Below are 26,993 nucleotides of genomic sequence, written 5' to 3' on the forward strand. Positions count from 1 at the left end.
GTTTGCATGGTATTACTAGTACATGTATACTGCAATATTTATTTGAAGAACCGGTATATTGGGTAAAGAACATTAAGAAGCTTCTGTGATTATCGTTTAAATTTAAATATACACAGATTTTCAATCACAACAAATGTTATTCAATGACAAAATGGCATACTGTAATACTACAAAAAAGAAAGCAGAATCCATGACTATGAAACGTAATCTTGACTCTGCTGTTGGCAGAGCCATAACAGTTTCTCAGTGCAGGACAAATGTTATGCGGACATTTCAGTGATATTGTCACACTTCTATTATCAACTTCTTATACAACATTGCTAAAATAGAGTTTCTGCTGGGCATTTTCAGCAGGGCGCAGCACATTGACGTTTTTATTTTGTGCATTGCCTTTTTCACTTGGTCTTAAGTTTATATTTCAAATTCAGTGAAATAACTCTGCTCTTTGAGTCTTTAAGAATTATATGCAAGATTAACTTTTGAAATTCTGTCACCCTGTACTTTTTGGATCCTGGGAAAACACTATAATAACATGTTAGTGGTACCTTTATGACATTCGGTAAAGAATCAGTCAAAAGTCCAAATTAGCTAAAATGACATTAAACACTTAGTCACTTTAATTATGTGGCTACCCCACATATCTCCCTTTGTGAGAAAGCATTTCTTCCTCTCACCTTCAGTGACTGTCTCCTCCCTGTCGGAACTCTTCTGTGCAATGATCTTCTCCACCAGCTGGTTGTAGCTGCATGTGCCCACTGCAGAGGTACACACCGGGTCCTGGGGGTCCACCAGCCAGCCGTGGTAAAGGGGGATGCCCAGTAGGTCAAAGATGATACACTCAGGAGTGTACTCGAAGTCTGATACCCTGCAAGGTAGAACACTTGGTTGGGTGTTTGTGAAATGATGAGTCATGGAGTGAGTGGTTAATTCATTGTCTCAGTAATCACTTAGTTACTAAGTTCATACGATGTACGTAAATGATTAATGCAAGAAAAGGAAACTTTCCACATATTACCCAGAAAATTTTACATTGACATCAAGGCCAGTTTGGAGTTTGTACATCACAGACATTGCATCTTGCATATTCTGCTCGTAGTTGGCACGAACAGACTCGGAGAGATTCTGAAAATAAAACAAGAAATATTCAGACAGCATCATGAGAGATGTGAAGACTAGCCATCCCATCTGATCTGCTATTCAAGTTCATCTCAACCAGACTCATACTAAAGTAGTCAAGTACTTGGAATAGATGGTCTTTACTGAGGCTGATCTTTTAGAAACTGGAGTTATACCTTTCGTGTTTCAGTTCTTTCATATGTCTTAGCTTCACAAAGATGCATTGTATTCACTGATCACAACTAGGAAACAATACTTATTACTCTTCCAGGAATACCACGCTAATCTTAATGTGCTTGATATTAAGAAATCAAAGCCTTTTTAAGCATGATCATAAATATAGTGATCAGGTTTCCCATTTTGCCTCAATGGAAGTCTGAAAAAAAAAGTCAAACAACATTTCTGCTTATCATAATCAGTGTCCGAAACTAACGGGTGTCTGTGGGGTTGCTAAAGCATTTTAAATAGTTATTTAAACAAGCACTAGAAGTTCAATTTGTTGTCTGACATTGAACAGTAGTGAACAAAATTTGTTATAACGTTGATAAAACCAAAACTTAACAGTAGTTACTCAGCAGTTCTAATCCTGTTCTACACTACTACTTTCTGCAAGGATTTTTACATGAAATATCACATTCAGAGGTTAATAGGTCATCTTGCAAAAGTCATTTCTATGCAAACAAACTTGTTTTGATTCAAAATTTTGTTCAATTTTGACATGATGTTAATGAACAAAGACTACATATAGTCCAATTGTACATCATTTTCTATCTAAATAATCTGAAACAAATCCACATCTTTAAAACAAAAACTTTCCCTTGGCATTAGATGTTTCACACTTACATTTTGAGTATTAAGTAGCATATATTCCAAGGGACATAACTTTTATCATATTGCATATAAAACTGTATAGTATTTGGTTTCTTGAGAGGCTTGGATTGTCATATCATTGCCCCAGATCCTATATAAATGATGGTGTTAAAAAATTATGACTCATTTTAATGAAAAGCATTAATAAAGTGATTTTCATGATTGTTTGTTTAATGTAATATTGTCACCTACCTCTGGCATGCTGTCTAAGATACTCTCCCCTAAATATGTCATAAGCTGTTCTGACGTGATCATCTCAATCATGGGAGCAAGTTTGACCTTGCCCTTCAACAATAAAACATTCATTATTGCCAAGAGAGGACAGGGTCCATTTTCATTCTGTGTTATAATTGGCACTTTGTTCTGTTTGTAGTGAATCCATTTAATATAATAAACACTTTGACCTGACAAGTCATCTTTAGCACCGGAGGCAGAATTGCCAGCTTCACCACCAGACGATTCATCAGTGGGAGGCAATTCTACAGCATTGCTCAAGGCTGCATCTGCTGCAGGTGTTTCACCTTCTTTCAAGGTTGATTTTTCAGCTGCGGCTTTCTCATCAAGGGGAGGTAACTCCACATTTGGTGTGTTATCAGTGGGAGGTAACTCTACATTTTCTGGCTGTGCATCAATCTCAATGTCCATACTATCTGCTGCTTGATCAGATCCAGTTTGGTCCATGGGTGTGAGCTCAGTTTGTCCTGTACTGTTCGCTTGTGTGCCATTTTGATCTGCCTCAAGTGAAATCAAACTTTCTTCTGCACCAGGTTTAGCTGCTTCAGAACTAGATTTTGCTGAAAAATAAAATTCACTGGTAAATAATAGCTACATTTTTTAGTTCTGGGACATAGGCATTATCCCTGATAGTAAAGTACTGCAGATCAACAAAAGAATAGTACAGTGATGACAGGACTATTACAATTTATCAGGGCCTGCTCTGAGCCAGTCTTCAGCCCTATATCTGCAGTAAGTTAATGTAAATGAACTTTCAAACTAGGAACTACAACATTCAAAAGTCATGCTGATTCAACCTTTAGGAAACTTTGTTTAGATTACTTTTGTCTTAACTGATGGAAGGATCAATGAACAGGAAAAGAGAGTGAGTTAATATTTAACTTCACATCGGCAATATTTCAGCCATATCGTGATGAGAACCATTAATATTGTACATAATAAGGAATGGTAAAAATGTCAACAAAGGACAGTAAAACAACTAGATTATCACAGATAGATATCTAAAACTAGTAATTAATTATAAAACAGTTTAACTATAGAGGACGTTACAATATAAAACACGGGCTATAGATCGCCAACAACTGAAGGTAGATCACCATACAATACCTTTGCTACCTGCATGGACCCTAGTTGGATTAACACCACCCCCTCAGCTGCTGGTGATTGTAACACTCTTAGAGCTTAATCTTACATAACTGATGAGGAAGACAAGGGGGATACCTTAGCCAACTATTTCATCGTTGAGGCCTTGCAGGGCCTCACAGCAGAGCTATTGCAGAACGGTCTGAGTTCACCTAGAACGAAACAGGTCACCCCTTGCTACTCACACTAAGTGCCACTCTGATGGGGCCCACCGTCTGTCTCACTTACAAAACTGAATTGAACATATGAATGTTTATATACAGTGTCAAAGTATCTGTTCAGAGTAAAACATTAAAAAAAAATTCCCATTTGGTACAGAAATCGCACTTTGCAGTCCTTTTGCATTATGAAATAAAAATAAATTTAAGTGTTCAAATGTGCTGAAGCTAAGCATGAAATTCAAGGAGGTCTTGTAATTACCTTTAAATACTGAATATTTGAGACTCATGATGTCATTGCCTATGAGGACAAATCTCAATTTCAAAGACTGAAAATTGTACTCCGTCTGTCCTTGTCATTCACATTCTGTACCCTATACTGCTATTTGTCTTTGTTTGATATGATTCAGTATTAAAGGTATTTTCAGGGCTAGTAGAAGTTAGAGCATTATGGGGATGTTCCAACAAGCCAATCACTCTCTGGGCTGGTGGAAGTAGATTTTCTTTGTAAAATACTATCCCTCCTTAATACATAAATTATAATGCCAGAACTGCTATGTATATGATAGAGACGTTTACCTTTCATCTATACAACATCACAATTCAACAGGGTCCCTTGGTATTGATTTTTGCACCAAGCTAACAGTATAGGGATTGGTATAAAAATATTTATATATGTACACATACAACTGGTACTTTATGTGAGCATAATTCCTGCTCACAAAAATTACAGTGCAAAGATAGATATGTAGGAACTAATATGTGGAAAGGGTAACCCTAATGTTCATACTATACCGTTTGAAACAGCCATAAGCATGTTGTTAGAACACCTCTGACATGAGTGACAGAAACAATATCATGTTTATAATGTAATGTGGTTATCTTTCAGTTTGGGTTCAGGTTCACATTATATAGTTACAAGTTGATAGAAGTTTTCTGTGTTCACCTGCTTCATCAGGATTCTCAGTACTAGGTTTTTCATTCAGCATTGACACATTGGAGTTGTTTGCATCTTGATCACTGCCAGGCCTGGCCTGGGGTGAACTGTCACTTGTAGATTGGGTCTGGCTTGCTTCCATCTCCGATCCACACTCTGTAGTTTTTCTGGGACTCTGATCATTGCCTGAAGACATTTCTCAGCAAACTACTTTCAGACCTACATTGACTCTGTCACTTATATATACGAATTGACATAAATTCGCTCACATCTGCGTACTAAATATCAACTAACACCCAGACTTCACAGCATCCCGACCGGAAGTAGGAACCAAAACAAGCGCATGGGCAGATGTAATGTCCGCCATATTGGCTGTAACTTTCTAGTTGAATTTGGAAAAAGTTATATCTTTATAATATCACGCCACGAAATATCGGGCTACTGCGTTGACGGTTTCGAGATGTATTATTGTCTGAGATGAAAATCGAGTTGTGACGCTACATGCCCTTCCTTCATGAGGGAGAATTAACCTTTCCGACTTTCGGTAAACTGTCAAACAGCTCTGGACTTCACTCGAGTCCCGACTCGACAAATTATTTGACTAAGTGCGGCGTTGTCCTTATGAACTGGTGAGTGATACCACGTCTGCATTTTGTTTTATATATAATCGGTGTGCATGGTGTATACACCTGCGACTGGTTACTGCATCTGTTGCAGGCATAATTGCTATAATTGTTATGCATGTATACCGAAATATTTCTGCCACTGTTTTGCAAGTCGTTGGGCTACATTTTGAATGAATTGTGTCAGACCTATTTTACACGTCTTTGCTCTCCTTCTTGTCAAATTATTTTACACCGACTGACGGGGAAAGCTAACTTGGGGGTCTGTCGACCTTATGGCTTATTTGTTATCAAAATCCATTGGACCAAAACACGCTGACTAGCCGTGGGAACACCTGCTTTCCATATAAGGAAAGTACCAATGGGCTTTGTCCCGAACTTGGGAAACTGGCTCTTCCTTACACCTCCTACGTAAAGTGAATACTTACCAGCTTGGATCTGAATGTCCTATCTCTTTGAAATGATTACTCTGTCATTACTTCGTTTATATGTTTGTCCAAGTGTGACTTGAGGTCTCAGTGAAACTTTCAGCTCTGCTTCGTGCACTTTTTTCTCTTACCGGGGGAGGGTTAGCAAAGGGCGGCACAGCCGGCCATCATTGTTCTCACGATGTCAATTACAACTGTATTTTCCCACGAGTGTCCGTTTCAAAGTTTAGTACCAGCATCGCGATAACTGGTAGTAGAGTTGTTGTACTGTACCCATGAGGAACATCTCTACTTATGTGTTTCAAAAGGAGTACCTACACTCGACACAGAAAGCAGGCTGGATCATTTATTAGTGTCAAAAGAGGAGTTTAGAGTAAATTTTACAACCACAGACTAATTTTCATTACACTGGCAGAGCAGCCAGTGGCAGATTTTTTCACCATGAATGAGAATGGTGGATACATGTCACAGGTAGGCATTTGTTGTGATTTTAACTTCATTTCTTGTCAAGTCTTGCATCAGGTTTATGGCTTAAATGAGTTTGTAGATGAATTGTCAATAGGAAAGGGAGTGTATGAAACCACTTCCTGATCCTGATGCATATTAAAGTGGTCCAATCTGACGCATGAGCAAATTTTCCCACGAGCCTGGCTCCCCTTTGTTTGATCAGAGGGGTAGCCATACTGTGCATCTCGCTTGGTTTTGCATTCTTAACAAACAATGTACACAACCACACCAGGTCTTTTTGTTCACATTTGATGATTTTACAACTTGTTTTTACTCTTTCTCTTTTTCTTCATTTAAGCAGCAATTTTCGATGCTCATAGCTACTCGTGTTGTTTATTTATTTGTGACCAAGTTTATTTTTATTCAGATCTTAAAATAATGTTTATAATTTGTAATTGACACGATTCTAACATATAGTGGTATTTAAGGGAAAAGCTGTGTGAAAGGGCATCCATAGTAATCAAGTTGTTCTCAGTCAGCATGAACTGCTGTCATAAACCAATTAGTTTTACTTAAAAGGACCATGAACTACTCAAGTGGAACATAAACTGACACCTGTCCATCAAGCTTAATTAGGACCAATATATCACCTGGTTTACATAACATTCATGAGTAGTAATTTGAATGAGTAGAGTACCTGTATGAATGAGTAGTCTTCATACACTGTCATTCTGCTGTCAGATGTTGTGTAACAAGAACTAAAGAACTGCACTTGATTACACTCATGTAAATGTAGAATCTAAGTAAAGTTTATACATGAAAAAGTAACTGGATGAACTGACAAAGCAGGAAAGAATGTTTAGTTTACAGTGCAGTATTATGGATATGCAGGTTCTATTCAGAGGAATAACATGAATGTTCTTCATATTTACAATGTTTTTCTCCAGGCAACTGATACAGTAAAGATAGAATAGTTTGATCAGTTGTTATCTCATCGTTGTTTTCTGGAGAGGTTAAAACGTTTAATATGTAAACATATCTCCATAACGTAAACATGTCCAACAGAAATAAATTCAGCTGATCCTACAGAAACAAAGGAACGAAATGCCATCTGGCAAAGCATGTTAATTATTTACTTTTAACCTGTTTGGTTTTGGTGAGAGTTAGCCATGAATTTTTAAAAGTGCTATTTTACAGTGTTCAGCAATCCTCCATGCATTCATTTGTTGAAAATGACCAGTAATGCCACACTAAATTAATGATTAGATCTTGATACAAACTTAAACTAAAATGAGGCTTTTTGTCCATACAAATTTAATGTATTATGTGAAACAGTTTATATATCATCATGAGAGATGGATTTACTTGGCATAAGCAGGAATGTTTGTTAGGACTGTAAATGAGTAGATTTTTCTTTGTCAAGGGTTATATAGGAATCACAGTATGAGTTGAACTGCTATGCTGGTGAGAAGGCAAAGATTATATGATTGACTGTTGAACTGTTTTGGCTATATCGGGATAATTTGTTTTGTATAGTTTAAGAAATATCAATACTTTTCTCCCATATTATTGGACATTCTTTGAAATTCTTTGAAAAACTGAACTATAACGTGCATGTGTGACAGCGTAATGAACACATTATGTGATTAGTTACATGTATTTTGATTAATGAACTTTTTATGTCTCATAATATAGTCCTCAAAATGAAGTTAATTATAACAATAATGCTGAAAGGAATACTGTTACCTGAAGGTGTCGGGGTGTTATATACCCTTCTCCCAAGGCAATCTGTATTTCCTCCACTCTTTGTCTGGGGATGATGTAGCTAGATTGAATACTGAAGGATAAGTCCAGTATGGGGTTCAAGTCTGTTTATTTTGGAATTTTTTTCACAAACAGGTGAAGAAAAGCTGAGTAGGGGCTGCTGAAGCTGAGAATGGGGATGGGGGAGATTGTTTTTGACAAGACAAGTCCCAACAATATAACAATAATATTTCAATAGACTTTATAATGAAAACATACATAAACCGTCAGAAAAGCATATTTGTTGAGATGATGCGTTAACTATTGGGCATTTTGACATGGTCTATATTTTCTGTCACTTTCTACAAGAAAGACGTGTGCAGACTTGCCAGTAACCGATTTGACCAAGATATTATTATTGGTTTGGTTTTGTCGTCATTGTGAGGTGATTGTGGGTTAGACGGAAGTGATTATCTGGAACTACATCACTTTAGTCTCCCCTGCCCACAGGTCACATGATGTCTGTAGAACAATGCATGAGCACACCCACTCAATCCTTTCATATGGTCAGTAAAACGTTGATTGTCCTTTGAACTATTTGGTAGTGCTCTTCAGTGCACACCCAGTATCTCCCATCATGTACACGCATTGTTGCATTGTTCTTCATGTATTACACCACAGTATTTCATTATTTATGAACACCATAGTATTTTGTTCTTTGTGAATGCTGCAGTTGCCTCATGCTTTTTGTACAACATTGAAATTCGTTCTTCATGTGCACCATGGTACCTTGTTCTTCATGGCTGAAATAAAAATCAGTGTCCCAGCCTACCAAACCTTAAGTCTGCTTGAATATCAGCCTTGCAGTCTGCTAGTTGAAGTAATTGTTCTCTGTACATTATTAATGCTTTCTCCAGCTGAAGCAAACTGTTTTCAATTGCTGTAAGTTAGCTTTGCATTTGTTAAAGTTTACATTGTTAGTAGAGTCTAGGTGAAAAAATATGTTTGGGTGGATAGTATGTGAATAAACAAATGTAAATTCTACTTGACTAATGTCCTTGTTTTTCTGATACTGAAGGAAAGAATTCATTTGTTTAATAATTCTTTGAAGTTTGGGTACATTTTCTAAGATTAAATACTTTAAGAAAGAGATCATGACAGTGTTGAAAAGTATTAATGTAAAATGGACAATGGATAGGTGATAGATGGAACTTATTACATCTGAGGACCAATTTGCACAAAAAACCGATCCTATAAGGAAGCTTCGAATTCATTCAATGTGCACTTAGTGTTTGAAAGAACACAAATTGATGGTTTTTAATCCCATAGCTCCAAATGCCAATTATTTCTTTGGCAATATTGATATTTGTCTTATTGATTCCATAAATATAATGTGCATTATGTGATAAGGGCTGTGTAGGAAAGTGACAGACACTTGTCAATTGATTGTGATGTCTGTCAATCATTCTGTAGTCGCAGGGATCTAGTCTGTTGACCATATGTTGGTCTGGTTTTCAGCTTAAGTTGACTGGGTCAATGAGAACAGGATCAGATCATGTTTCTTGTGAGACTGTATCTAAACCGTAGTCAGGTAGAAGTGAGTCTTGTTTTAGGAGTCAGATTGAAGGGAGTCTAGGACCAGAAGATCATGTCTTAGTTGTCTCTTATGCATTGTGGTGGTGGACTAGTTTAGTGGTTACGGTGTTTGCTCGTCCTGTGTTTGATTCCGCACATAGGTAGAATGTGTGAAGCCCATTTCCACTAATATTGCTGGAGTATTGTTAAAAGCAGCAAAAAACAATACTCACTTACTCTTGTGCATTGCAAGATCGCTTCCATGTTATAGTGGGTTCAGAAACTGCCTGAGGTGTGAATGTGGTTCAGTCTTAGACATGCCAAAAGACTTCAAAAGATGGTGCTTGTTGTTTCCTTGCCTACACTCACCATTATGGGCACAAAAGGAAAAATAGTCTGGAGTCAGTGTGTCATGTTTAGATGTGGGATGTATATCTCATTATTATGTCAATCAGTTAGTACTGGTGGACACGTTTAGACTAGTACCAACAGCCTAACACATGAATGCATGCTGCTTTACTAGTCAGAAATCTTGAGCTTGACATTAAACCCCTGTGTTACTTCTGTGAGCATGATGAGCTTGGCTCAGTATTAACATTGGAGGAAATGTCAGTAGAGATTGGTATCACAATTCCATCTGCATAGTTGTGCCTGACACACTTCCGATTGTGAGTCCTAATACCAGATTTAATCCCAGTAATGAGCAATGCTTCCATTTTAATTATCAGTATTATATCTTCTCTTGGTTTTACATGTGTGAACATGACCTTGTTTTGAACAGGTCTGATATTTTTGGGCACATGCCATGGTTGAGTAAACTTTTAAATGACTTACATACGTAATTAAAGAAGGAATTGATCTGGCAACGTGAACATCAGATGCATTTGCTCCCTAGCTTGTTCATGAGAAATATCCTATCCACGTGTCTTTTAATATGGTCTGTCACACTGCATGCTGGCACAAAATACAGAACTCTCACTTCCACATACACATACACAGATGGAAGTAGCCACTCTGATGTCAAATATGTGCTGATGTGCTAGCTTTCCATACACTGATGTGATTATATTGCTGTAAATGCTGATAAGGGACATATATTAAATTTGATCCAATTACATGTCACATCTTTTCTTCAACAATGTTTTTCAAGCAGACCAAAGGGTAATAAAAAATTAATTCAGATAAGTCATTTGTTAGTTTCATGCTTTACTCATGCATCTACACTGTTGAAATTTACGCTGATCCTGTGGTCTCTGGCTTGTGAAAATTCATCAGCACCACTAAATTATATTCTTGCAGTGTTCTTGGTGGCCAGTGAATTTTTTCCACCAAGTCTGCGATTTCTAGTTTGGAACAGTGAAGTACAGATAAAAACCATGAATTATTGTCCACTAACTGGTCCTGTGGTTTTGTGGGAAATGTTCAAAGGTTTCTTTCTTTCCCTTTCTGCATTTATATTTCTGAATCTTCACTAGTGCTGCTTGTTTTTAAAAAAAGAACTGGCTCCGGCAAACTTATTTTGGATCCCAGGATATTGTATAAGTAATGGGCGGTGCCTGAGAACTATGTATGATCTCTTTTGAAGTTGTATGAATTACAGCAGTGATCATGAAATAATTATGTCCCTTTGAAGCTGCCACACGGCCCATCATTATACATACCCTGGCCTGTAATGACTGCCCTGTACAGAACGTGATTGTAGCTCTACTGTATACTGCTTACTGACCTGGGCTTTATCAAAGAGAGGCATTGTAATCCAGTAATATTTCAGGCTTGTCAAGGACTATCACCTTACTGCGATGACCAGAGCTGGATCATGTACAGCTGTATGATGCTGATAAGATTTCACTATCTGTAACAGTTTCACCTGCGTTTCTTGAGGGTCTGCATCTGCTCAAGGACTTAGTTCTTGTCAGTTGTTTGTTGTTCATGACCAGGTGTGTGTTGTAAAAATAAAAAGTGATAAATTTATCCTTATTCATAGGGTGGGTAATTGCCCAAATGGGAATGGATATGTGAACTGTGATGTTATATGTTATACATACAAGCTGATTAAGAGGGCTGCTTTGTGTACTAGGGATTGTAGCTCAGTCGTGTCAAGTGGTGCAATTTACTGTCCAGGGTTATTTCCCTTGGGCATGTCCAAAACTTGTTGTTGTGAGTTTGAATCACTGTTCATCCCAATGTTTCTGGGTATGTCAAGGCGATGGGGTAGCCAAGTGGTTAAGTGGTCGCTCTTCACACCGAAGACCCGGTTCACTTCCCAAAATGGGTACACATTTATGAGCCCATTTCTGGTGTCCCCGCCATTGATACTGATAGAACATTGCTAAAGGTTGGGTAAACCCCAAGTCACTCACTGTAGGTTTGTCAGCTCTATACAATGCTTGTGGGTTTCACTAAAGTGAATGTCTGACCTGTGGCACTTTCAGTTTTTCTCTCACATTACACTGACCCACAGTAATATTTCTGGAATATGGTTCAAAGTGTCACTAGACCTAATTCATTCACTCATTCATGTTTTCTACTAAGGAATATCTTCATTAACTTGGTTTTTAAACTTATTGCAGATGAACTGTGAAAAATGTCATTTAGTTCTAAATTGTTGTGTTTTTTGTTGTTGTTTTTCTTATTGCATTCTTCAATTCATGTATTTTAACATTACATAATATTTGATTGTAAAACTGACCATCCTCTCTTAATGCTCTTTGATGTGTGAAATGCACATGTCATCTCTGAATTTATTATCAATTATGTAAATAATGTCCCTGGTAACAGCAGATAACACAGGCAGGCCTGGCCACTGAGACTGAAAAAATAGAGGTACATGTACTAGTTGTTTTTTCAATTAATCTAGTAATTTCACTTAGACTGACATCGTTGATGCTGTTCATCCAGTCTAAAACAAGAAATTTATTTTCTGATTTGGGCTTTTTTAGAAATGAAAACAGGCTGTTTGGAGACCTCAGCAAGTCTAGGTACTTCTTTGATGTGATACAATTATTGGCCTCAATTATGTCCAAACTTTGTGGCTTTTGTTGATGGGCAAGTTTGGTCACTATTCAAAAGAAAAGCTCAAGATAATTTTGTTCTTGTGAAACCAATGCTAATTAAAGATGTCTTTGAAGATTACATAGACTAAGTTATTGATGTTAAGTTGTCATCAGAACTTCATTAGTATTTTGGTACTTAGGATGTTCACAATATTCATTAGCTGATTATGGTGAATTCCTAACCCAGAATTTCCAACTCTGAAATGCTTTCTTATGCAAAGTGGTAATATCCATTAATCAAATCATTAATCTCTGGCTTTTAGCCAATGCTGATCAAGTTAAATGAACCCGTGAAGGTCCTGGGGTAGAATAGGCCTTCAGCAACCCATGCTTGCCATTAAAGGCGACTGTGCTTGTCGTAAGAGGTGACTAACAGGATGGTCAGGCTCGCTGACTTGGTTAACAGTTGTCATCGGTTCCCAATTGCGCAGATTGATGTTTATGTTGGTCACTGGATTCTCTGGTCCAGACTCAATTATCTACAGACCGCCGCCATATAGCTGGAATATTGCTGAGTGCGGCGTAAAACTAAACTGACTCACTCAAGTTAAATAAACCTTGTTAATATTTAGAAGATTTGTTTCGTCATGGATATGTCTTTTGTTAATTGCAGAAGCTATATTTATTTTTTGATGAAGTTGCCGCTTTATGTCTTCCTTCTTTGATTATTTGTATTTGACATTAATCAAGTTGTGTAGTTCTTTCGTGATTACTTCTGTGGCTTCCCAAAGATGTTTAGAATTTCTAACTTGCTATAAGTGTGTGAATTGGTGTTTATCCTTGTTAAATATTGTTGATAATCATTTGCAGTTCCATTTATGAAACCATCATTGATATTGTCGTAATCTGATGTAATTACCATAAATTAGTTGTAAATAACACTGTGTAGGTTGTTTACGGTCTTCCAAGTATTTCATATGCATCAGTGTGATCAAAATACATCCATGGGAAACAGGACATAATGCAGTAAATGTCGGTCACACAGCACCATGGAGCTGAGCGTTCTGTTGGACACTTGCACCATGCACTCTGGCTTTTTTCAAGGTGTTGATGCTATGAAACGATTAATTGGAAACAAATAGGTTCAGGCAGATAAGAAACTCATTCAACATTTTGAACCTGTGATGTTTCTGTTGTTTTGTTTTATCTTAGTTACTACATCAGGACTTCAAAAATCTCATGGCCCAATGCCTGGGACATGTCAGTTTTTATTTTGGGCAGTCAAATAATGGTATATTACTAGTCCATTGACTACAAGATAATTTCTGCTTACGGTTTCAAACTGCAAATAAAACTGGATTTCATTTCATATCTGCTCAAAATGTAGCTATTAAATTTCACATTGATAAAGTAGAGTTATCTTTCTTTAGTATTTATCACTTTTCACTAAATAGTCCACCAAACATTAACATAAAATACCTTGTTGATTTATTCTTTCATAATTACATCATGATCATGTCGTAAAAAAAGAGCAAGTGGAAATTTAGTCAGGACAAGTTACTTTCTTGAAGTCACTTACTGTGTGGCAAGTGGCTTTTAAATAAACTTTTGAACCTCAGCAACATGCAGCCAGGGATTGATCCCATAATTCTCAAGCTGAAAGGTTCAAAGTAGCTACCGTATGGGCATCCTATTAAGTTGAGCATTGCTGCTTTCCGCTATGTAGTGTTAAGCGAAAGATAGGTTGTCCAGCATAATTACTTTCAGTAATTGCCACTCACTGGTTTTGTTGTGAGTTTTCTGTGATATATTTCTCACCAGTCTGAATAAAAATGTTATTAATTTCATAAACTGAAGAGGTCCTGGTTTTCTGAATTTCAAAAGCGTGTTAAAGTATAAAGAGCAATTACGTTTTTGCCCTTTGAATGCTTTTGAATGTCCTGATGGAGAAGAACCGTGAATATTATTCCAACATCAAAAAGATGTCTCTCATGTTCCCACAAATGAAAACACTAAAAACAGGACTGACAATGGAATAGGTGGACGAAAGTTTTAAACTGGCTAAATCACAGTGACCTAGTTAACAGGTGAAATGTGACATGAAACAGCTGTGAGAAATCTATGTGACATATCCATGCTGCAGTTGGTGGGCCACCACACCACCACTATGGTGTTCATCAGCGTGTCCCACATATCACAACAGTAGCAGAGCCTTCAACCATCTCCACACACATCAATTGAGCTGGTGAACGCAACCTGGTAAGGTCAAAGGTCTCACCAGTCTAGTTAGATGGTGAGAACATTTTCTGCACATGCTCACTGAGTGTCACAGGCTCATTTCCCAGGCAAGTTATGGCAGATTGGTTCCCGCGCCACCCCAGGGGCTGTGCAATTACTCCCCCTTCTTGGCTACCATGTAGGTGCATAACCAAAGGTCAGGTCCACTGTAATGAAGGGCTTTGCTTTAGGCCAGTAAATGTCTACATGGTCTCTAGTAGGCTGAACTAAATTTGAAAGTTTCATAAGTGTTTATGTTTCAACATTCATCTTTAACTGCATCTGTGTAAAGTACATTTGAACATCACAAGAATAATCCTTACAGCAAGTGAATGTTTTGAAAAGGCATTGAAGATCGAAGCTTTTACAAACCATGATTACCCGATGTCCATGCACAGTAACATCTGTCAAGGGACAACTGTAAATTATAGATACAGCAAACCTGAAGGGCTTGTTGCCCTTCTTATGAATGTCTGTTACAGGTGTCCTTAAATTCAAATTGTTACTCACCTGGGGATTGGGATGCTTATATTTTCTGATGATGTGCACAACCGATTCTCATGGTGAGACCCACATCAAAAGGTGATCAAGGTCATGCAGTTGTTAGTGGCAAAGTGGACAAAGCAGCACAATTAATTGTAGTTTTACAGGTTTCAATCCAAGTCCACAAGGCCTCCAGCTACATACCCATACTTGTAGGTTTTTTTCAAACTGTTGTAATTGGATGTTTCTTAACACTCTCAACATGCCTATGGCTATACATGAAGAAATACAGTTATATATGTTACAGGTTCCTAGCTGGCTGAAAATAATATAAAGAAATTGGAGTTGATAAATGAGCAATATTAAATCAACTTGTCTAGTCTGTCTTGATGAAAGTGTTATGTTAAGTTCAATTGTAAGTCTAAATATTGTTTCCTTATGGTACCCATAAACTTTAAGGAAACCCTAAGTCTTATAATTTGAGGTAGGGAACCATATTGGATCCTAAAGCTCAGGAGAGACTGTTCATAAACTTTAGGAAATTGCTTTGTTATCTCTCTCTCACTGAGACCCTGAAACAGGTCTTTTTGAAAAGTTGAAAACTACCAAAGTCTAGAATGTTTGTTTACAGGCAGATTTCAGGAACTGCAATACTTTGTGAAATTTAGGGACAGTTAGGGAGGCTTAGAGGTTAAAGAGTTTGCTTGTCACACCGAAGATCAAGGTTCAATTCCCCACATGGGTTGAATCTATTAAGCCTATTTCTGGTGTCCACACTGTGATACTGCTGGGATATTGCTAACAATGGCATAAAACTTAACTCAATCTTTTTGTGAAAATTAGATATTATTATTTTCATATCCGTTGAACTTATTCTATGAATGCATAAGGCCTTTTTGAAAGTGGTGAAAATTAATGTTTGTAGTATTATGAGATAACACACATTCCATGAATATAATATACAAGCTCGAGGACTTCTAGGTTTCAGATGCATCCAGAACTTCAAAAAAACTCACCATGTGTGCCTTGACAGGTTTGACTCACATCTCAGATGGGCGCAACCATAAAAAGTGGAGATTTGTACTTTGAATTTTAATTTTTAACCATAACCCATTATCACAAATGTAACATTTGAAGAATTTGTCCAACCCTTAGCATGTCGAGTCAGTTTTTCCAACCCTGTACATGTATATGTTGAGTCAATGTTGACAGCAGATAACATATGCAGTGTTGACAGCAGATAACATATGCAGTGTTAACAATAAGCAGCTATGAATCTTGTGATCCAACTAGGATGGTCCATGTATGACACAAGTAATTGTCCAGTGAACATCGCAGTAGGTGATAAGGCATCCTATCCTAGTTCAAGTAGGAAATGTGGGATGTGTGATTACCAAGATTAATTTCAAAGGGATGTTTCACTTGTTGACGTGTGTTCATCCCCACACCAGGAAGATTGTAGCTCTGTTACTCTCATCTCCCTTTTCGCTGGGTGATTGTCTGACCTAAACTATGTATGCCGTCATAAAGCTAACATAGTACTGAGGGAGGCATTAAACATGCAAATTAGGCAGCACACAGAATTTTTATAGATAATCACATTTTTTTTGTCTTAGCATGGCTGAATGTTGTTTTGTGCCAATCAGTAATATTTCAGCTATAACAAGTTGATGAAGGACATTTTGTTCTTGCGATTGATTTCCTAACATCTGTTGGTTAGATTTTGACACAGGTGTGAAATGAACAAAGACATCTGTCAATCATCCTATGCAGAATCTACAGTCTGTTAGTGTCCAGACTTGCTGCCACTCCTTGGTTTTGTTATTACAGAATCTTTCTGACCTCATATTACTGGACATAGTAACTGCGCTATGTATAAGAGTCTCTGTCGTCAGAATGTAGAAAGTTCTATTCACATTTATTTTTATGAAGCTAATCATGAAATATTAATGTCAGATCAGCTTACACACTCTATCCAGGAATACTGTGATCAAGAACTCTAAATATTTGACTTCATGATAAAAATTTTATACAAATGAAAATGAATTCATTGGTATGCAGGCAATAATGCCAAAGACAATGATAATTTCAGCTTAATGCTTCAGATAAGGCCATTAATATAGTAATGTGGGCAATTACTAAAAGACTTTCATGATACATGGATACAATTTGTAGAAACTAGACTCCCAGCTGGTTAGAATTTAAACAGAATCAAAGAACTGCATTTCAACTTCAGATTGGGAGATTGAGATCTGAATTTACTTCATTTATGGCTCTTGTGTCGATCCCGTTAGTGGTTTGGGTTGTTGTTTTACATCACACTCAGCAATGTTCCAGCTGTCAATAAATAATCGAATTGCGACCAAACAATCCAGTTTTTAATATTATGAAAATCAATCAACGCATAAGGATATGATGACATGTGCCAACCAACTCAGCGAGCCTGACCACCCGATCCCATTAGTTGCCTCTTAGGACAAGCATGGGCTACTGAAGGCCAGTTCTAACTGGGATCTTCATGTGTCGTTACAGTAGGGGGCGGATGGAAGGGATACTGATGTTTGGTCATTGACAGAGACAAATGTGCCAGCAGTTATTTACAACTAGAAGTGAGGGTAATAGACATACAGAGCATAAAATTGTACATATATGTAATGTTTACATAGAATGTGGAAAAGCCTCAGTTGTTTTGGGTTTTAGTTTAGTTTAGGGTTGGATTGAGGCTGGTAGTAAGAGTGTTTGCTCATCATACCAGAGCCCTGGGTATGACTCCTCACATATGAAGTGCATTTCTGGTATCCCCCACCATGATGTTGCTGGAATATTGTTAAAACAAAATAAAAAAGCTTAAAACCACAGGCATGAAGAAGAATTTGAGCATCACATTTTCTCTTTTCTGGAAAGATGCATTTCTGCCATGACTACCAGTCATCACACTTATGACCATGATGGACACAAAGACTTAGCAAATATGTACTAGTATGTGTTCTTAATCCTCCCGCGTACCCCATAAATGTTGAAAGGGCTAATGTACATTAGGAATGCAACAATTCACCCACATCTCCATTTGATTTCTCATGTTGGACCCACTATTTGATAGTTTTCGATTTGATTCTTCATGTAATACAGATTCAGATTTCATTTTTAGTGTGAAATCCAATGCTAACTTTGTGATGACTTCTAATGACAGTTCCCACTGGATAATTAGCAAGGCATCAGCCAGTCAACTGCTCGAGTTGAAATGATTTAAATTGGTTATCGAAAATTGAAACCAAGGTGTCAGGCTGGAGTTTCAATGAGTGAGTGAGTTTAGTTTAACACCACACTCAGCAGTATTCCAGCCATATGGCGGCAGTCTGTAAATAATCGAGTCTGGATCAGACAGTCCAGTGACCAACAACGTTAGCATCAATCTGCACAATTGGGAACCGATGACACGTGTCAACCAAGTCAGCAAGCCTGACCACCCGATCCCATTAGTCGCCTCTTACAACAAGCTGAGTCGCCTTTTACAGCAAGCGTGGTTTGCTGAAGACCTATTCTACCCCAGGACCTTCACGGGTTCATTTAACTTGATCAGCATTGGCTAAAAGCCAGAGATTAATGATTTGATTAATGGATATTACCACTTTGCATAAGAAAGCATTTCAAAGTTGGAAATTCTGGGTTAGGAATTCACCATAATCAGCTAATGAATATTTTAAAAATCCCAAGTACCAAAATACTGATGAAGTTCTAATGACAACTTAAACATAAAAAACTTGGTCTATGTAATCTTCAAAGACATCTTTAACTAACACTGGTTTCACAAGAACAAAATAATGTTGAGCTTTTCTTTTGAATAGTGACCAAACTTGCCTATCAACAAAAGCCACCAAGTTTTGACACATCAAAGAAGTACCTAGACTTGCTGAGGTCTTCAAACAGCCTGTTTTCATTTCTAAAGAATTCTACCCCAGGACCTTCACGGATCGTAGTTTCGATGAATTGACATGAATCATTGCAGCAGATCATGGAATCAAATGCAGATCATGTAGTTATGCAGGCAACATTTATGACTTGCTAGAAAGACCAGGTTGGTCGGTTATTATTATCAACCTCTGGCCTGCTTGGTTCAAACTCAAACATGAAAAGTTTTATTTCTGTGCAGGACAACTTTTAATTACTCAAGATCAAGTTATCTAAAATGAGCCTTTGCTGTAAAGTGATGGACAGGTTATGTTTTGTTTGCTTAGTGTTTTTTCCACCTTATCACAAAGTACTTGGGTTAACAATATGTTTGTTTGAAGTTTTTTTTATTCCAGCTGTTTTTAATACGAGTTAAGTTTATGACCTATTCAAGGAGGTTTCCTTCCTGTAATGGGATAAATCATTTTTATATCTAAATTGTGATAAATGCTAGAAGAGTTGAATAAATCCAACATTTGTTTTTTTAAACATAACACTGTTGTAGTAGATAAGAGTCTGTAGTGATAAATGAAGTATGCTTTACTGTTCTTGTAGAACAAAAAAAGTAGTATTTTGTCAAATTTTGACATTGTGAAAAGAAACTGGAATATGAATGAATATAACATGAATATGATAAGAAAATATCATCCATGAACTGATAAATGTTTTTAGACCTTTCTTTCATATGTTGAAGTTGAAATTTGAGGATGTATCATCTGCATGCTGCATTATTAATGGCAGCCACAGTGCAGAATGAATGTTCAAATTTGTGCAAGGAGATGGAGAACAAAGAGCTGTAAAAGCATATTTGGGGACAAAAGCAACTGTCGAACAAATGTGAACTTACTATTTTGTAAGTATTGGACGTTATTCATGTTCTTATTTTCATTTACTTGTCTGGGCATAGTGTGAAACCCATTTCTGGTTGCCCACACTGTAGTATTGTGGGTATATTTCTAAAAGCACCGTAAAACACACACTCTCTCTCTCTCTCTCTCTCTCTCTCTCTCTCTCTCTCTCTCACTCACTCACTCACTCACTCACGTGCGTGTGATGTCAATCAGTGTAATGTCTGGCCAAGACTAGTTTAATGTAGAATTGCTTCCATAGAGCTGAAACATTGCTACATGTTGCATGAACCAAGCAAGCATATGTGTTGACAACAGGTGGCCCAGTCTTGTGAAGCATCATGAAAACTGAGGAGAGATGCTAACCTGCCGAGAGAAATCAATGATCTTATATGAGATAAATCCAAGATACAACTGATTGCATCAGGGCTTATCATAGTGTACACATTGTCATGGTCCTATCAATGGAAGAGTGATGAACTTCTAAAACCTGCAAATGCATCGCTTTGGAATTTCCTCACTTATCAAGCTGTAATCTGACAGTAAATAGGCAACATTAAGAGTCACTTGCTGTAATTCTAGTGTGAAGGCAAGAATTTATTTTTCAACTTCTTCATCAGGTGATGGAACAAGAATATACTCTGAAACATCTTCTTCAAATATAGAAGATGATCTCCTTGAATTTTAGCCTTTGTGTGTATCACTTCTAAGTGCCGTTCCAAGACCCCACTGACTTTCATTGTGTGCTCTCTGGTAATCTTGAGGGCCTGTTGAATGATCAGGTGGTTTTGACTTGGTCCTTGACCCACACTCAAGTTCTTTGCTCATGCTATTGCCCACTGTTTGTATAGTCCAGACATTAGTTTAAATCTATTTGAATATCATGTATGGTTGCTTTACAAATGGACATTTTTTGTTTCAGGGTGTGTATGGCTTGAACCTCGAAGAGCAAGTTCTGACACAGAATGGAGTCCAGTATGCCGTTCGGGGCGCCCAGGCCTTCACCTCGTCGCAGCAGAATGCCGGTTTCATGGTCACACCCCAGCACCCTCTGGTGTCTTGTGTGAACACTAATCAACGCCGCTTTAATGGCCACATGGCGCAAAGAAACATAGACAATCCAGTAGATTTATCCAATGGGAAAGTGACGCCCCTCAATGGTTATATTAAAGAGGAGCAGTTGTATGGGGATCAGCGTCTTGGAGGGCACGCTCCCTACAACACTCACAATGGCGTTACATCGTCGGTGACAGTCGGAATCCCCGATCAGTCACATGGTATGCTAGGTAGGTACTTCCTTTCAGTCACATTTTATGCTAGGAGGGCACTCCACATGGTCTGCAATGAAGACACTCCACATGGAATGCTAGATAGGCACTCCACATGATATGCTAGGAGTGAGTGAGTTTAGTTTAATGCCGCACTCAGCGATATTCGAGCTATATGGCTGCGGTCTTTAAATAATCGAGTCTGGACCAGACAATCCGTTGATCAACAGCATGATCATCGATCTGCACAACTGGGAACTGATGACATGTGCCAACCAAATCAGCAAGTCTGACCACTCGATCCTGTTAGTCGCCTCTTACAACAAGCATAGTCGCCTTTTATAGCAAGCATGGGTTGCTGAAGACCTATTCTACCCCAGGACCTTCACGGGTCTGATATGCTAGGAATCCACTCCACATGGTAGGTAGGCTCTCTCACTGCTCAGTAGTTCCCCATGTACAGTTACAAATTATGTAGTTTTTTACCTGATCAGTCTTGTGTTACGCTAGGCATTCACTCCCAAAGTCCTCACAACTTTGTAGAAAATAGACCAAGTAAATTCCTTTGGTTAGATTGATATAAAAAATGTTTTCAATTTGTGTTAAGCATTGGTGGTGACATTTCAGAATTGTCTGTGATGAAGCAAGCTGATTGTAGAAATGTGAATCAATGACTCCTTGATGGTGTCAACTGGCTGTGGAATGTGGTGAGTCTCACAGGCCAGCTGCTGGAATCATTATTATGAAATAGGTCTGCAAGTTTATTAAACAAGGATTTCAAAAATGACAACTTTGACATGGCCATTTGCAAGTCTAAGCAGCACTGTCTGTTTCACTGTGAGATTTGACACGTCAGCTCAAATGTATTTCTCCATCTCTGTGAATAGTGAATCTTTGCAACCTAAACCAGTCCATTTGTTTTGGGAACAGTAAGTAATGATAGAAAAAAGTAAGTCATCATGAACTTACATCACCTTCCTTTAATTCAGTGTGATAGCGAGAAGTTTGACAAGTTTTTATCTCGTCATGAAAAGCTGCAGAGTTGCTGATGCAGAATTAAACAGAACTCACTCACTGGAAAGTTTGGAAGAAAGAAAATATAGTAGACATTGTGTTATCTAACCAAGTTGTTGTACAAGTTGTAGACTGTTTCCCTGTCCGGAAAGATGGTTTGCTGTTTTGGTAATAGAAGTTTGTCAGTAAGGTGGTCAGACATTCCACCTAGCCCCACAGCAGGGCAACAGGTAGCAAAGTTTAAGTCTCAGTGTGATAAAAATTGACCTGCTGTCTAATTTGTTGTAGGCAGGGCCTACATTCTCACATTGTTTTACATGTCTTTCTGCAGTGAATGAATACCCTGCCTGATAGACTCAGGTAAATCCCTCCAATGAACGAGATTTCTTCCTTGTTTTGACATGCGTAACCACTAGTAACAAGGTGATCATTCAGTTCACAAATGTCATTCTTTCAGTACCGCCATACAAGTTAAAGACGTTCAGTGCAATATACTTTAAACACTTCTCTGATGTGCTTTGGAACTCTCTTCCACTTCACCTCTGGTGACCCCCTCCCATAATTTGCTTTATATCAGGCATATTCACTTATCACACCAAAGTCCCAGGTTTGATTCCCCACATGTGTGAAGTCCATTCCTGGTGTCCCATGCTGTGATGTTGCTGGAATATTGCCATAAGCAACACCAGCCCATAGTCACTCTCTATATTTGCCTAAAGACGAGTCTGTTCCTTAATTACTGACAATTGTTCATCTATTCAGTTGTATACACAAGGAGCATGCCCGTGCACCGTGGCTTTCAGTGCCAATATTATTACTGGTCTTGATAATATGCACTGATTCAAGGAAGGGAACAGACAACTCTCATATTAATAACCCTTAAATATTGAAGTCAGCTGGATATGGCTGATTGTGTGTGCTGGGAGCAGCTTAGTTATTAGTCTGTTGTTCAATAACTTACCTGTTTGCAAATATTTTGGAAGGATTTTCCAGGATCTGTCTCATTTGGCATCTAGTATCCAAGGCCTGACGTTAGGGTCAGTGCTTCGTGTTGTAGTTGACTTAGATGATTCCAAGACTTCGATCTCTGACATTGATAACAACAGAATATTTGATTCCTTACCAGTGTAGAACAGTCAGTTGCATATATGTTGGAAACTAACAGTCGGTGCGTACGATTTCTACATTGGTCCAGCAGAATTTCACTGTAAGTTGTAATGGCTATATCAGTTTAAAAGTGTCTACTGCAAGATTTTGTGCCTTGTAAAACCATACTGATGATATCAAAAGAATGTTCTCAATTTTCCGTGCGAGCAGGATGGTGTAACATATAGAGATGTCTGGATAATAATAGCCACAGCATTTGTTCTTTGTGCTGTCTGGCTAGATGTCATGTGATCATTGGTCCACATCAGTACCCCCGAGAAATTGGATCAACATCCAGTCGACTTTCATTCTCAGTTCCCAATCTCACAAATTACAAATACAAATCAAACACTAAGACTGTTAAAGAAATAATGTGCAGTGATTTTTTTGACATATTGACCAAATAAATTTCTGTCAGCTCTAAATTTCTGTCAGCTCTGTAGCTCCTTTTCTTCCCACATTTAACCCCCAAAAAGTGTGGCTGAAGAAAGATTCAATTGATTTCTTTCATGAGGTTGTTTTTCGTGACTACTTTCTTGCTGACATAATTTGAGCTCATTTTTGTGCATGATGCTAATAACACATGTACCAGGTTAGAAATAATGTTAATGATAATTACAACGTAAAACTTAATTCATCACATTAATAATGATTAAGATTATGTTGACACGAAATAACCCACAAAGGCCAACACTATCTCCACACAACAAAGTTCTATTGATCAAACTCTAATTGAATGTTTTTAACTCTGCCCGCTCAAATTCACATGCTTGTTTTTTTGCGGTGTCTTTCAGTGTTATCACAGGCAATTTCTAGTCATTGATAATTTTTTTGACAGTTTATGTTTCCGCCAAACGGATGACATCTCCATTGCGCAGGAAGAGATTACTGCCATTGGATCCAGTGTAAATTTGCTATTCTCCACTAGTGAACCGGCTAATCGTTAGAATTTCAAAGGCTCTGCTTGCAAGTATTAATTGTGACTAAACAACACGAACTATTGATTAACTATAATTACTGCCACTTGCAGAACTCATAAATAAACCATAACAGGATCAATCAGGAAGCAAGGCATATGAGAAAATTCTGAGAGGGAGTTCCTTTTTCCATCCTGAAGGAGACAATTTGAAAGCAGCGATCCATTGTATGATTTTAATTATGACAATTAATGTTACTCAGCCACAATATATGGCATGGTTGTAGACGAGGCCAAGATTGTCGTAAATGGCAGGCATTAGACGACAGTATCCAAGGAGAAGGCCTAAGAGGTGTGGGAAAATTTGCCCCGCTACCAGATGCACAAGAAATGTCAATACCTGATAAACCCACAGCTCTGTGCTGGCCCTTTGCAGATAACTTAGTCATTCGAAAAATCGAAATCCGTACAAAATATCGACAAGATATTTTTGCTCCTGGTTTGCATAGGGTGTCACAACTGGCGTAAAGTGAACGTCAAAATGATGTCCACATCGTCTGAGTTCCCTTATGAGGATTTCCAGCACTATGTTCTTGAAGGTAAAATTTTTGTTTGAGACGGACAACGGAGAGGGCAGCTGTGTAGTTGTCCGTTTGTTGTCGTCGGCAATGTCTCCATATGGCTCTTCAGTGCTGAACTGTCTCTCTCTTTCTATCAATGTCTTTTTGTCGTAGTTTCGTTGAGATTTGTGTGCAGAATCGAAGATAGTGTGGGAACTTGAAGCATGTGTGGTTGTTCAACTCCTGCTTTTGTCCAATAACTATTTTGCTGTGAGAAAGTGTCCACTGTTGTATGTTTATATACATTTATTTTGGGTGATGTGAATCTGCCAATTGATTATAAGTTTCAGATGTGCATTTTCTCACTAGGTCTAATTGCTTTGAGCCTGGAATGCAATGATCGTTCTGATCTTATCAGAGGTCTTCTTTGTAGTGGTGTTCTCTGAAGAATTTAAACCAGGTAGAAAGATAATTGACCAGTGAAGAATTTTTTTGTCGACAATACAGACTTGATCAATTGTGTTTATATGAAGCAGTGCATTTAATAAGCTGATCATTTGGTCCGATTTTCTTGCAGTGAGCATTTGGGAGTTAGTGCAGTAATGATAGAGTTTTGATACATAATTTTTTCTTGAAATTTGGTGAAATGGATTGGAATGGACTCAGCCAGTCAGCTTTTTCCTCATGGGACTTTATTCCAAATTCAGGTTTGACGTTGTTTTTTCCTTGTTGTTGAAAGATTCTTTAAACTGGTTCCTGTACATCTATTGTATTAATTTGAAATACTGCAGTGGTTCTGCTTCTGAAGTATATTTTCGACGTGGAAGAGTATTAGAGTTGAAACCAAACATAATTCTTGATGACTGGATTCATTAATCTTTCAGACATATAGTAATTATACTGTCATGTTTGGTTTTGGAGTGTGAATATTACATGATGTGTCAACATGTGAACATTTTTGCATGATACAGTTTGCAAAGAAGATGCTCAGTAACTTCAAAGGATGAAGTTTTGGGAAGTAATAATCTTTAACTCAGCGCCAATTGTAAGCAAAACGAAATACAGGGAAAAACGTGTGGTGCAAGAGCAAGGGAGCTGCCAATCCTAGAAGTATAATCAGTGCAAACCGAAACTCTAACCTACATCCGAACTTATATAACATTCCGAATTTGTGCTGCCCTATATAACCTATGAATTTGTGTAAATCTTATGCGGATGTTTTTTATTTCAGATGGAAGCCATCATCTAATGACAGGCTCCTTGACTCCACCAGACAAGATCAATGGTGACTTGATGCCCCTCCACAACCCCAGCCCCATGGGGCTAGTGCCCCTCACCCATCCCATGCAGGCCCCACCCAGCCCACTACCCACCCCCTCACCCCCCATGATGCGGCACCATGGTGACGTGGACCCCAGACACACAGGAGCTTACAACAACCCCTCACCTCCAAGGTAAGACTTGAGCTAGTTTGGCCTTCTGTAGGATAAGGCAGCAGGTTGTGTGTTAGCTTGTCAAGGTTAATATCTTGATTCAGGTTACTGGGGTAGCCACGTAGTGATGGTGTTCACTTGTCATGCCAAAGACCAGTGTTTGATTCCCCACATGGACACAATGTGTAAAGCCCATTTCTGGTGTCCCCCTTCTGTCATTGCTGGAATATTGTTAAAAGCAGTGTAAAACCAATACTCACACATATTTGAGATATATGAAAATATGAACCTACTAGTTTTCGTGTTTTGTTGTTTTCTCCTTATCACTGCCTTAAATTAACAATTTGCAATTTGTATATATCATATGTGAAGGCAGTTTTAAATAGAGAGGCATTTTTGGCTAACTATTGTCCTGTTGTTAATCGTTAGTTTGGCAATAGATTGGTGAAGATGAAAAGTGATATGATTTGTGATTGGTATGGGCTCTCATCATTTGTTGAAATGGAATTGGGGAAGTCAACTGTCAGGGTACTCTTTGCAACATATAGGCTTCAAGAATTCATTCATTCATTCATTTATTTCAGTCAGCTGTTCCCATGAACAATATCATCTGTTTCAAAAGTTACTTATCCAACAAGGTTGAATTTTGATATTTATGGACCGGTTTTGGTTTGTGTCTCCTGTTCACAATGACTTAAACTGAAAATCATTTTATGGAAAGGACAATGTTGTTTTTAGAGTCATCCAAGACATGATCCAACTGAGTCATCATTCTCAACTGCTTTGTGTACATCATGTCCAGTTTAACAGTGAAGGGTGTCATGACACCCTAC

At 38.0% G+C, this 26,993-nt stretch overlaps 2 protein-coding genes across 3 annotated transcripts in view; one reads left to right on the forward strand and one right to left on the reverse strand.

Moving 5' to 3' along the window:
* LOC137260612 (ubiquitin carboxyl-terminal hydrolase MINDY-1-like) overlaps positions 1-4,783 on the reverse strand; it is a 37,875-nt gene extending 33,092 nt beyond the window's left edge. Inside the window, exons 1-4 of the mRNA XM_067798204.1 lie at positions 4,468-4,783; positions 2,179-2,780; positions 1,016-1,122; positions 675-865 (exon numbers count right to left, since the gene is read on the reverse strand). Coding sequence (XP_067654305.1) covers positions 675-865; positions 1,016-1,122; positions 2,179-2,780; positions 4,468-4,654 — 1,087 coding nt within the window. The 5' untranslated portion in view covers positions 4,655-4,783. The remainder of the gene's footprint in view (positions 1-674; positions 866-1,015; positions 1,123-2,178; positions 2,781-4,467) is intronic.
* An 18-nt stretch (positions 4,784-4,801) lies between these two features.
* LOC137260614 (recombining binding protein suppressor of hairless-like) overlaps positions 4,802-26,993 on the forward strand; it is a 34,716-nt gene continuing 12,524 nt past the window's right edge. Inside the window, exons 1-3 of one of the 2 annotated variants that reach the window (XM_067798207.1) lie at positions 4,802-5,087; positions 20,746-21,109; positions 25,959-26,181. In XM_067798207.1, coding sequence (XP_067654308.1) covers positions 20,854-21,109; positions 25,959-26,181 — 479 coding nt within the window. In that variant the 5' untranslated portion in view covers positions 4,802-5,087; positions 20,746-20,853. Of the gene's footprint in view, positions 5,088-5,655; positions 5,981-20,745; positions 21,110-25,958; positions 26,182-26,993 lie in introns of those variants that run through there. The other variant, XM_067798206.1, reaches the window with a different exon arrangement.

This window comes from Haliotis asinina, chromosome 14, assembly GCF_037392515.1.
Source record: "Haliotis asinina isolate JCU_RB_2024 chromosome 14, JCU_Hal_asi_v2, whole genome shotgun sequence".
NCBI lineage: Eukaryota > Metazoa > Mollusca > Gastropoda > Lepetellida > Haliotidae > Haliotis > Haliotis asinina.